Source organism: Chiloscyllium punctatum, chromosome 5 (genome assembly GCF_047496795.1).
Source record: "Chiloscyllium punctatum isolate Juve2018m chromosome 5, sChiPun1.3, whole genome shotgun sequence".
NCBI classification, from domain to species: Eukaryota; Metazoa; Chordata; class Chondrichthyes; order Orectolobiformes; family Hemiscylliidae; genus Chiloscyllium; species Chiloscyllium punctatum.
Window position 1 is genome coordinate 9565851 of NC_092743.1, and position 13567 is coordinate 9579417.

Below are 13567 nucleotides of genomic sequence, written 5' to 3' on the forward strand. Positions count from 1 at the left end.
GCAGCAGATAGAATTAGTTTGGATGGCGTCATAATCAGCACAAACATATTGAGCTGAAGGGCCTGTTCCTGTGCTGTACTGTTCTATATTCTATAGTAGCAGAATGACATAATCAGAGCTTCAGTAACCTGGGGGCTGAGGCTAATGCTATGGCAATGCAGGCTGAAATCTCAAACTGATAGCTGCTGAAGTTTATATTTAATGAATAAAATCTGGAATGCTTAACCAGTCCCAGTCACACTTCAGTTTCACTTTGATCATTATAAGTAACACTTAGTCATAGCAAACATGGCGCTACCATCAATTGTTATAGAAACCCAACTAACTCACTTTGGAAGACCTAATCTGCTGTCTTTACCCAATCTGGCCTTCAGCGTGACTCCAGACCCATAGCAATGTGGTTGACCTTTAATAGCCATCTAGAATTGTGTAGTGAGCTGCTGAGTTACAATCAAAAAGGCAATTCACCACTTCCTTCACAGGGTAACCAAGGTTGGGCAGCGATGCACAAGAATGAATTGAAAAAAGGGCAGGCCTTTGCTCACGGAGTGGTGAGAATGTGGAAGTCATTACCTGAAATAATTTGTTAAAAGTAGGTAATATTAAGTGCATTTAAGGAGAAATGGATAAACATGTGAGGGGGAATGAAAAGGTAGGTCATGTTATATTGGTAAGGGCAGGTTAGGTCAGATTGGTAAGGGTGGGTTAGGTCATATTGGTAAAGCTAGGGTAGGTCAGATTGATAATGGTAGGTCAGGTCGTATTGGTAAGGATAGGTTAGGTTAGGTCAGATTCGTAAGGGTAGGTCAGGTCAGATTGGTAAAAGTCGGTCAGGTCAGCTTAGTAAGGGTAGATTAGGTCACATTGGTAAGGGTAGGTTCGGTCAGATTGGTAAAGCTAGGGTAGGTCAGATTGATAATGGTAGGTCAGGTCGTATTGGTAAGGATAGGTCAGGTCAGATTGGTAAGGGTACGTCAGGTCATATTGGTAAGGGTAGGTCAGGTCAAATTGGTAAAAGTTGGTCAGGTCAGCTTAGTAAGGGTAGATTAGGTCATATTGGTAAAGCTAGATTAGGTCAGATTGGTAAGGGTAGGTTAGGTCAGATTGATAATGTTAGGTCAGGTTGGATTGGTATGGGTAAGTTAGGTCATATTGAAAAGGGTAGGTCAGGTCATATTGGTAAGGGTGGGTTAGATCAGATTAGTAATGGTAGATCAGGTCATATTGGTAAGGGTAGGTCAGGGTATTCGTAAGGGTAAGTTAGGTCATATTGGTAAGGGTAGGTTAGGTCATATTGGTAAGGGTTACTCGGTCAGATTAGTAAGGGTAGGTTAGGTCAGACTGGTAAGGGTAGGTTAGGTCATATTGGTAAAAGTCAGTCAAGTCAGATTATTAAGGATAGGTTAGATCAGATTGGTAAAGATAGGTTAGGTCAGATTGGTAAAGGTAGGTTAGGTCAGATTAGTAAGGGTAGGTTAGGTCAGATTGGTAAAGGTAGGTTAGGTAAGATTAGTAAGGGTAGGTTAGGTCATACTGGTAATGGTAGGTTAGGTAAGATTGGTAAGAGTAGGTTAACTCATATTGATAAGGTTATGTCAGGTCATATTGGTAAGAGTAGGGTAGGTCAGATTGGTAAGGATTGGTTAGGTCATAGAGTTATACAGCACAGATAAAGGTCTTTAGCCCATTCACACTATCTCCCTTTCCAGGTTGGTGGGAGAGGGATCGGCAGCTGTGGAAACACCAGTGTAGATCAGTTTGCCTCATGGTCTGTTTCTGTGCTGTTCACGTTTTGGATATGCCACCCTAGAGGCAGCTCTGCGAGCATTTATTTTTCACATTCCTTTTTCACAGCCTGCTAATATCCCCTACAAGGAGCACCTTATGTCAATGAACCCAGCATGCCTGGTGTTTGTTGTTCTTTCCTTCATTGGCATCATTCTGGCCTTTAAGGTAAGCTTGAGCCTCTTAGTTTATCAGAGTGACTGTATGAGCTATAACAATGATATGTGATTGATGCTCCCTATCCTGACTCAGGCCTTCAATACACCATTGACGGTGACTGTTACCTTTTTCATTTTAATCCATCATTTTCATAAATGACTCATATTTTAATTTTCCAGGAAGTAATCTTTTAGCAACATAATCCAGCCAAAAATATCATGGAAAAAGCTAAAGATTGAACAATTCCACCTGCAGAAATTTGTAAAACATGCATTCAAGAGGCAATGTGCTGATTTCAGCTCTAAGAAGGAACATTAGCTGGCTGCTACACACACACTCCAACCACTTGCTGTGATTACTAAATATTAACTTACGTGATTAATTAAAAGCTATGAAGGTGTGAGAGAGGATGCAGAAAAGGTTTTTGAGAAAGGTTCCAGGGATGTGGAACTTCAGAGAAACATAGGAGATAGGAGCAGGAGTAGTCCATTTGGCCCTTCAAGCCTGCTCGGCCATTCAAATGATCATAATCGATCATCAAACTCAATCCCTAATCCCACCATCCTCCATATCCCTTGATTCCTTTAGTCAGGCGAACTATATCTACCTCCTTCTTGAAAATAAAATGTTTTGGCTTGACCACTTCTTGTGGTAAAATGAATTCCGTAGACTCTCAGTCCCTAGGTGAAGAAATCTTTCCTCATCACAATTCTGAAATGTTTAATCCTTACCCTTAAACTATGATACTTGATTCTGAACATCTCCACCATCTAGACCATCCTTGTTGCATCTTGGATGGTTCACTCTTCCTTCATTCCCGACAACAATTCACCTCTGCCTTCAGCCCCACAACACCTTCCTTGCAACCGCCGAAGGTGTAGCACCTGCACATTTCCCTCCTCCCTCCCCAGCATAAGCAGCACTTGCGCTTCTCACAATTGAGTCTATTGCATTCACTGCTCACAATGTGGTCTCCTGTACATTGGGGAAACGAAGTGTAGACTGGGTGACTACTTCACAGAATACGTACGTTCTGCCCGCTAAAACGAACCTGAGCTTCCAATTGCCTGCCACTCCAACACACCACCCTGTTGCCTGGCCAACATCTCTGTCTCAGGCTTGCTGCAGTGTTCCAGTGAAGCTCACAGCAAGCTGGAAGAACAGCACCTCATTTTCTGCTTGGGGACCCTGCAGCCCTCTGTACCGAATATCAAGTTCAATAATTTCAGGGCTTGAGCTCTCCCATGTCCCAGCCACCTACCCCACAAATCACATAGTCTGCCATTATACAAAACCCATTGTTAGCCACTAACAGTCTCCACTAACAGCTACTCAGCCTACTAGCCACATGGTTATCCATTCCTTCGTCTATCCGACTGTTCTTCTCTCGCTTTAGACTTTATTCCCAATCACCTATCGTTTACTCCTATCGACGGAGTAGATAGGGAGAAATTGTTCTCATGGGTGAAAGGAACAGGACAAAGAGAATGCAGATTTTAAGAAATAAAAGAAGGAAATAGTAACATGGGGGATGTATTCTCACACGGCAAGTAGTTAGAATCTGGGATGCAGAGGCAGGTTCAATCTAGGGCTTCAAGAGGGAATTCACTTATTGTCTGATAAGGAAGGCTGAGCAGAGTTACAGGGAGAATGGCACGAGGTGCGTTACTCATTTTGAGAGCAGTCACAAGCAAGATGGGTCAAATGGCCTCCCTCTGTGCTGGAACATTAAATTTCAATTTCAGTTACAATGAATTTCAAACCAAAGGGCACACTTTAAGGTGAGAGGAGAAATATTTTAAAAAGACATGAGGGACAGCTTTTTATACAGAGTTGTAAGTCCAGAGGAAGTGGTGGGTACAGCTCCCCCCCCTCCTTGTATATTTTAGTTTTGGGCTCAATATCTAATTTGAAGCACCTACTTCTGTCTACATTTCTGAGAAATCTCCAAAATCTTCGGTTATGTCTCACCTCCATCATCTTTCCCCTAATGAAAGCAAACCAACGTAGAGAGTCTGTCTCGACACCTAATCTCATACAATCGAATTGTAAAAAGGCTATTTTGGTTTCTATGGACATTTGCAGATCTTAACTGTGTTTCATAATCAGATGTATACCGTACCATTTGCCTCGGTTTGTTTACCACGCATAACTAGCCACACAGCTGGATTTCAAGGGAAAGTTGGTGAAAGCAGAGATCATATTAAATAAAATCAGAATAAATAATCATAATAAATAATCAGAAGATTTAGACACTCAGATTCATACACTGGTTGAAGAGCCTTAGCTAAAGCTGATAGGAAAAGACAAATAGGAGGCAGTGGCAACAGTTACAACATCACAAAGACATTTGGATAAGTTCATGAATAAGAAATGTTCAGAGGGGTATAGCAGGTAGGGTGGGACTGGTTTGGTTTGGATCATGGTCGGCATAAACTGGTTGGGCCGAAGGGTCTGTTTCCATGCTGTATGACTCGGATTCATAGAAACCCCACAGTGTGGAAGGAGGCCAGCCGATCCATTGCGTCCACACTGACCCTCTGAAGAGCATTCCAGTCAGATCCAACCCTGCTCAATTATCCCTGTAAACCTACACTTCCCATGGCCAATCCACCTTAACCAGCACAAGTTTGGATTGTGGGAGGAAACCAGAGCACCCAGAGGAAACTCATGCAGACATGGGGAGAATGTGCAAACTCCACACAGACAGTGGTCCAGGGTTGGAATTAAACCTGGGTCCCTGTCAGTGTGAGGCAGCCATGCTAACCACTGAGCCACCGTGCTGCCCTTAATCTATAATACTTCTCTGCCTCTGATCAGAAAGTGATAGAGCAACATGTGTCTAAGCTTTCAAGTACATCTGGTATTTTTCTGATTCTCTTGTGACCTTTTCCTGCTACTACATACAGGACAGAGATTACCTGAGGTATCATTTCTCATTCATCGTCTGAGCTTTGATCCAGCTCTGATGCCCCATTATCAGAGCATTGTGAATCTAAGACTCACTCTCGGACATGGGTACATAATCTGCAGAACTCTGCCCTGCAGTACTGAGGAATTGCAGCATTGGTGGATATACAATTGACATTTAGCAGATTTTGGATTAGTGGTGCTGGAAGAGCACAGCAGTTCAGGCAGCATCCAAGGAGCAGTGAAATCGACATTTCGGGCAAAAGCCCCTCATCATGAATAAAGGCAGCCTTTAATCCTGATGAGGGGCTTTTGCCTGAAACGTCGATTTTACTGCTCCTTGGATGCTGCCTGAACTGCTGTGCTCTTCCAGCACCACTAATCCAGTATTTGGTTTTCAGCATCTGCAGTCATTGTTTTACCTCATTTAGCAGATTTTGTTGATGGCAGCAATCTATGTGCCTTTCGACTGCTTTGATATATGGACCAAATAAGTGGATTTCTGTCTGACTAGATCTTGATGCGTATAAAAATATTCCTTTGTTTAATCCATAATAGGGATGTGGCTAGGCCCCTTCCTGATGAAGGGCTTCTGCCTGAAATGTCGATTCTCCTGCTCCTTGGATGTTGCCTGACCTGCTGTGCTTTTCCAGCAACACAGTCTCGACATGTGGCTAGGCCAACATTTAAGTCGAACTGTAAGAGAAGGAGAAGGTGGCTGCTATCCAGTGGATATATTGGACCAGATGTTGCCAGTGTTGACTGACTACAGAGATCCACCACAAGGTCACTTATCGCTGTCTGAAGAAAGTTATTCTAGCATTGCATAAATTTTGATAAGACAGCCGGACTTTTATCTGCTGAAGTAAATATTGCATTGGGAAGGTTTGATTCAAGCAATTCCAATGTCTGAGATTGTAATATCGAGACAAAACTCTCTACATTGGTTTGCTTTGATTAGGGGAAAATTGATGGAGGTGAGACATAACCCAAGATTTTGAAGATTACTCAGAAATGTAGATAGAAGTAGGTGCTTCAAATTAGATATTGAGCCTAAAACTAAAATATATGAGTGGGGAGGCTGCAGAAGGATTTGGACAGGTTAGGAGAGTGGGCAAAGAAGGGGCAGATGGAATACAATGTGGGAAAATGTGAGGTCATGCACGCTATTAAGAAGAATAGAGGCATGAGTCGACAGTGAAGCCTCATTTCTGATGAAGGGCTTATGCCCGAAACGTCAATTCTCCTGCTCCTTGGATGCTGCCTGACCTGCAGTGTTTTTCCAGCACCACACTCTCAATTCTAATCACCAGCATCTGCAGTCCTCCCTTTCTCCCAGTATGGAGGCATGGACTATTTTATAAATGGGGAGAAAATTCAGAAGTCTGAAGTGCAAAGAGACTTGGGAGTTCTAGTCCAGGATTCTCTCAAGGTAAACTTGCAGGTTGAGTCAATAGTTAGGAATGTAAATGCAATGATGGCATTTATTTTGAGACGACTTGAATATAAAAGCAGGGATGTACTTCTGAGACTCCATATCACTCTGGTCAGACCACATTTGGAGTATTGTGTGCAGTTTTGGGCCCCATATCTCAGGAACGATGTACAGGCCCTGCACTGTGTTCAGAGGAAGTTCATAAGAATGGTCCCAGGAATGAAAAGCTTAACATATGAGGACTCTGGGTCTATACTTGATGGAGTTTAGAAGGATGAGGGGGGATCTAACTGAAACATACAGAATGGCCTAGACAGAGTAGTTTTTTTAAAATTAGAATTTAGAATCCCTACAGTGTGGAAACAGGCCATTTTGGCCCAACAAGTCCACACCGACCCTCCAAAGACCCATTTTCCTGTCCTATTATTTTACATTTCCCCTGACTAATGCACCTAACCTACACATCCCTGAACACTATGGGCAACTTAGCATGGCTAATTCACCTAACCTGCATATCTTTGGAATGTGGGAGGAAACAGGAGGAAACCCGGAGGAAACCTGCGCAGACACGGGAGAATGTGCAAACTCCACACAGACAATTGTCCAAGGCTGTAATCAAACCCAGGTCCCTGATGCTGTGAGGCAGCAGTGCTAACACTGAGCCACCATGCCACCCCATAACCGTGTTGGGAAGATGTTTCCATTGGTAGAGAGAATAGGACCCTAGGGCACAGCCTTAGAGTAAAGGGAAGACCTTTTTGAATAGAGAGAAGGAGAAACATCTTCAGCCAGAGAGTGGTCAATCTATGGAATTCATTCCACAGAAGGCTGTGGAGGCCAGGTCATTCAGGATAATTAAGACGGAGATAGATAGCTTCTAGAGTATCAAGGGGATCGAGCGTTATTGGGAGAAGGTAGGAGGATGGGGTTGAGAAAATTATCAGTCATGATTGAACGGCAGAGCAGACTTGAGGGGCTGAATGGCCTAATTTCTGCTCCTCTGTCTTATGGTCTTGACAAGTTTCAAACAAAACAAAATGCCAACATTTTTATAGTGCTCAGTTTGTTTGACACTGAACCCAGGTAGTTATTAGTGCCTTTTAAAAAGGGGGGAGCAAATGTGTGGGTAAGAGAAGGATTCTGGTGTTTAAAAAAGAAGAACACAATAGGGATGATCGATCGAACATTGTGTGGTATTTAGTGGTTCCTGAACTGGACATTTGTGATATTCTTACCAAATTAAGACCATAATGTTAAGACCTGAAGAGCAATTCAGAATGCTGAAGGAACTCTCAGTCTACGGAGAGAGGAACAAGGTTGATGTTACACACAAACAAGGAACAATAGTCAGCCCCTTGGCCCTTCGAGTCTTCTCCACCATTTACCAAGATCGTGTTTGGTCTGATTTTAATCTCAACTCTACATTCTGACATATTCATCTTTCATCCCTGAGATTCTGTCTATCTCTGCCTTAAAGGTATTTAGAGATTCTGCATCAATACCTTTTGGAATCCCAAAGACTCACAACCTTCTGAGAGAAGATAATGTTTCCTCATCTCTGTTTTAAATGGGCGGCCCTTAATTGTTAAACTATAACACCCCACCCCTAGTTCTAGAATTCCAAGATGCCTCATCTTCAGAACCCAATCTTTATTATCTTTTGTAAGCACTAATGTACGAGAGATGCCCATTATAAAGTAACATCTCCTTAACCGAGTACCATGGCTTCAATCTTGCTCCTCTGAATAGGTTCACAAATGATTCCCTGGTTGGTGCCCACTACATGCATTCAACTAAATACATATAATAGACAACTTACACTGAATGGCACACCTCTCCAAGCTCCTATCCTTTAATCATTCCTTATGCAAACTCACATATTATTTCTGAATATTCTCCCACCCAAATAAAACAATTTTATATGTTCCATAGTCAGAATATTCCTCTAAATCTGAGTACTTTTACACTCAACTCTACCACTTCAAACCCCCTCCCACTCCCCCAAGGACATGCAAGTCCTGGCCCACCTCCACCGCCAAGTCCCAGTCATCCAACAACTGGAAGAAGAACGCCTTATCTTCCATCTTGGGGCTCTTCAACCACACAGCATCAACGTAGCCTTCACAAGTTTCCAAATCTCCCCTCCACCCACCTCATCACAGATCCAACTCTCTAACTTGGCACCACCCTCTTGAACTGTCCTACCAGTCCATCTTTCTTCCCACCTTTCCGCTCCACCTTCGCAACGACCTAGCACTCTCATTCCCCCCCTCCCCCACATCTACCTATCGCCTTCCCAGCTACCTCCCCCCAACTCCATCCCCACCCTCCTAATTATTTCTCAGCCCCTTTCCCACCAACCCCCCCCCCCCACCCCCACCCCCACCCCCACCTACATTCCTGATGAAGAGCTAATGCCAGAAACGTCAACTCTCCTGCTCCTCAGATGCTGCCTGCCCTCCCTGCTGTGCTTTTCCAGCACTACACTCTCTACTCTGATCTCCAGCATCTGCAGTCCTCACTCTCTCCTGCTTTTATACTCAGACATACAGGCCACATCAGTGGATTTCTGTTTGACTAGATTTTGATGTGAGTGAATGCCCAGTATAAATTAACAAATATTCCTTTTTAAATGGGATGATAGATTAATGGGGAGGGCGACTTGGAGTGGATGTGCTTTCACTTGTCAGATTATGAATGGGAACAGACTAGAAATGTTACTGCATCTTTCTCAGATCAAATAACACCTTTCTGTGCATTTTGAACTGGAGACTCTTCCTGCTTCTTACAAAGTGCAATTTTATTCTTTGTACCTGTCATGACAGGAGAATTTTCTTCTTTAGGATTTGAAAATATTTATATATATATATATAAATATTAGAAGGTGCCAAAAAAAATTAACAGTCAATGGATTAAGCTGCTGTTAAAGGACTTGGAATCAACACAGTCCCATAGAATAATATTGTCATTGGCTGGATTTAGGTATTTTCTACTCTGGGTAACTGGACTCTCTTACAGTCATTATATTCCTGTGTCAGGATGTAAAGATCAATGGTGTCTGACTGACTACGATGCTTTTAACAAATTGGAGTCTACATCAAATGGTAGCAGTGATATATCCATCAGTGCTGGGATTGTAAAATTATGCAGAAGAAAACTTCTCTGTGGAGCTGAAAATCAAACCCGGAAAGATTAGAAATCAAAAACATAGTTGCTTGTAACATAGTTGGGTTCTTTCAGAGGGGAGTCAATCTGTGGAATTCTTTACCACAAAGGGCTGTCAAGGTTAGGTTATCAAGTACATTCAAGGCTGAGACAGACAGATTTTTAATCAGGAAGAGGAGTTGAGGGTTATGGGGAAAAGGTAGGAAATTGGAGTTGAGGATTATAACTGCAGCTGTAATCTCATTGAATGGCAGAGCAGACTTGATGGGCTGAATGGCCTAATTATGCTCTTATGTCTTATGGTGTGATGGCTCTCAGAGTGATTTGTGTGCAGCAAACCCCACCTACATTCTCACACAGGACCTGGCTCTCTGACGGGAAAGGAATTTGTTCACATCTTGCACCATTGCCATCGAGGGAGATATTATGTCAATGAGTTTGGAGAAGATTTGTAGCTCAAGTTGAGGATGTAAGTTTGCTTGCTGAGCTGGAAGGTTCATTTTCAGACAGTTCGTCACCATAATAGGTAACATTGTCAGTGAGCCTCCGGTGAAGCACTGATGTTATGACCCACTTTCTGTTTATTAGATTAGATTAGATTAGATTAGATTACTTACAGTGTGGAAACAGGCCCTTCGGCCCAACAAGTCCACACCGCCCCGCCGAAGCGTAACCCACCCATACCCCTACATCTACATTTACCCCTTACCTAACACTATGGGCAATTTAGCGTGGCCAATTCACCTCGCCTGCACATCTTTGGACTGTGGGAGGAAACCGGAGCACCCGGAGGAAACCCACGCAGACACGGGGAGAACGTGCAAACTCCACACAGTCAGTCGCCTGAGGCGGGAATAGAACCCGGGTCTCAGGCGCTGTAAGGCAGCAGTGCTAACCACTGTGCCACCGTGTCAATATTGTGTCAATATTGTAAAGTATAAAATGTGTGTTCGGAGATGTGGCTCTTGGATTGGGCTCTTCAGCCACACAAGAGCTCACAGAATCAAAGTCTACCTGCTGGTCAGAGGTTAACCTGCTAGGATGGGCAGTGAATAGTTCCTGCTGTAGATCTATCCAGTCTAACCAATCAGCACCCTCTTTACCTACTGTATAAAATGGTGTTCCTTTTGTACATTTGGTTTCTTCTGTCCCTGATGAATGCAAGATGGAAAGCTTTGAATTTGTGGAACTCTTAAAATAAAATCAATGGAAAAATGGAATGGAAGCAGATCACAGAATTCATACAGTTCAGAAGGAGGAAGCACAGTGAAGCTGGTCAGTACCCAAAAGGGACCAGTTTCAGCAGAAATCTTTCATGGTCTGTTGAAGATTGACTTACAGCCAGTTTCTATTCCCTTAATAGGAATATAAGAATTGCTAGATAAAGATCAGGGTCATCTAGTTCGTGTACAGTTAGTCTCATGATACAAGAAAAGGATTGTTGACTAAATGAAAGCAGTCAGTCTTTACCAATTAGTCTACAACAGAAAGATGTGAATAAACCTTGTTTTCGTTATGAGTTCATCAGCTCTGATAATCTCTCACCAGACCTCAAGGCATTTTTTTCAGACTCCAGCTCCAATCTTCTACCAGAGTCTCTATCACATGACTAGAGAGGTCACATTTATGTTACAGCATATGGGGCCTTGGTGAAGCCAGACCTTGAGTATTGTGTGCAGTTTTGGTCTCCCAGTCTGAGGAAGGACATTCCTGCTATTGAGGGAGCCCAGTGAAGGTTCACCAGACTGATTCCCGGAATGGCAGGAATGACATATGAGCAAAGACTGGATCGACTGGAATTTCGAAAATGAGATGGGATCTCACAGAAACACATAAAATCCTGATGGAACTGGACAGGTTAGATGCATGAAGAATGTTCCCAGTGCTGGGGATGTCCAGAACTAGGGGTCACAGAATAGAGTCATAGAGTTATAGAGATATACAGCATGGAAACAGACCCTTCAGTCCAACTCGTCCATGCCAACCAGTTTTCCCAACCAAATCTAGTCCCATTTGCCATCACCTGGCCCATATCCCTCCAAATCGTTTCTATTCATATACCCATTCAGATGCCTTTTAAATATTGTAATTGTACCAGCCTCCTCCTCTGGCAGCTCATTCCATACACGTACCACCCTCTGTGTGAAAAAGTTGCCCCTTAGGTCTCTTTTATATCTTTCCCCTCCTACCCTAAACCTATGCCCTCTAGTTCTGGACTCCCCCACCCCAGGGAAAAGACTCTGTCTATTTATCCAATCCATGCTCCTTATGATTTTATAAACCTCTATAAGGTCACCCCTCAGCCTCTGATGCTCCAGGGAAAACAGCCCCAGCTAATTCAGCTCCTCCCTATAGCTCAAATCCTCCAACCCTAGCAATATCCGTGTAAATCTTTTCTGAATCCTTTCAAGTTTCACAACATCTTTTTGATAGGAAGGAGACCAGAATTGCAAGCAATATTCCAAAAAAAGCCTAACCAATGTCCTGCACAGCCACAAGACCTCCCAACTCCTGTACTCAATACTCTGACCAATAAAAGAAAACATACCAAACACCTTCTTCACTATCCTATCTACCTATGACTGTACTTGCAAGGAACTATGAACCTGCACTCCAAGGTCTCTTTGTTCAGCAACACTCCCCAGGACATTAACAACCCTCCACCACCACCCTCTGTCTTCTACCTTTGAGCCAGTTCTGTGTCTAAATGGCTAGTTCTCCTTGTATTCCATGAGATCTAATCTGGCTAATTAGTCTCTCATGGGGAACCTTGTCAAATGCCTTACTGAAGTCCATATGGATCATGTCTACCTCTCTGCCCTCATCAATCCTCTTTGCTACTTCTTCAAAAAATGCAATCAAGTTAATGAGACATGATTTCCCACTCACAAAATCATGCTGACTATCCCTAATCAGTCCTTGCCTTTCCAAATACATGTAAATCCTGTCCCTCAGGATTCCCTCTATCAACTTGCCCATCACCGACATCAGGCTCACCAGTCTATTGTTCCCTGGCTTTTCCTTACCACCTTTCTTAAATAGTGACCCCATGTTAGCCAACCTCCAGCACCTCACCTGTAACTATCAATGATACAAATATCTCAGCAAAGGGGTCAGAGTTCTAGGGTACTCCTGATCAGATCCTGGGGACTTATCCACTTTTATGTGTATCAAGACATCCAGCACATCCTCCTCTGTAATATGGACATTTTTCAAGATGCCACCATCTATTTCCCCATATTCTATATCTTCATGTCCTTCTCCACAGTAAACATTGATGCAAAATACTCGTTCAGCATCTCCCCCATCTCCTGCGGTTCCACACAAAGGCTGCCTTGCTGACCTTTGAGGGGAAGGTGAGGACTGCAGACGCTGGAGATCAGATTCAAGAGTGTGGTGTTGGAAAAGCACAGCCAGTCAGGCAGCATCCAAGCAGCAGGAGAATTGACGTTTCGGGCAAAAGCCCTTCATCAGAAAGGCTTGCTGCGCGGATGCTGCCTGACCTACTGCGCTTTTCCAGCACCACGCTCTTGACCCTGATCTTTGAGGGCCCCTATTTTCTCCCGAGTTACTCTTTTGTCCTTAATGTATTTATAATATCCCTTTGGATTCTCCTTTACCCTAGTTGCCAAAGCTATCTCATGTTCCCCTTCTGCCCTCCTGATTTCCCTCTTAAGTATACTCCTATTGCCTTTATACTCTTCTGAGGATTCATTTGATCTCCCATATCATATGCTTCCTTCTTTTTCTCAACCAAAACCTCAGTTTCTCTTGTCATCCAGTTTTCCCTATACCTACCAGCCTTTCCTTTCACCTGAATAGGACTATACTTTCTCTGGACTCTCATTATCTTATTTCTGAAGGCTTCCCATTTTCCAGCCGTCCCTTTACCTGCGAACATCTGCCCCCAACCAGCTTTTGAAAGTTCTTGCCAAATACCATCAAAATTAGCCTTCCTCCAGTTTCGAACTTCAACTTTTAGATCTGGTCCATCCTCTTCCAACACTATTTTAAAGCTAATAGAAGTATGGTCCCTAGTCCCAAAGTGCTCCCCCACTGACACCTCAGTCACCTACCCCACCTTATTTCTCAAGAGTAGGTCAAGTTTTGCAC

General features: G+C 43.3%; 1 protein-coding gene across 2 annotated transcripts in view; it reads left to right on the plus strand.

Annotated features, from left to right (window-relative positions):
• laptm4b (lysosomal protein transmembrane 4 beta) overlaps positions 1 to 13567 on the plus strand; it is a 57436-nt gene that overhangs the window by 26870 nt on the left and 16999 nt on the right. The window contains exon 5 of one of the 2 annotated variants that reach the window (XM_072569743.1): positions 1855 to 1953. The exons of the other annotated variant lie outside the window; for it this stretch is intronic. Within the exon in view, the coding sequence (XP_072425844.1) occupies positions 1855 to 1953 (99 nt within the window). The remainder of the gene's footprint in view (positions 1 to 1854; positions 1954 to 13567) is intronic. 2 annotated transcript variants of the gene reach the window in all.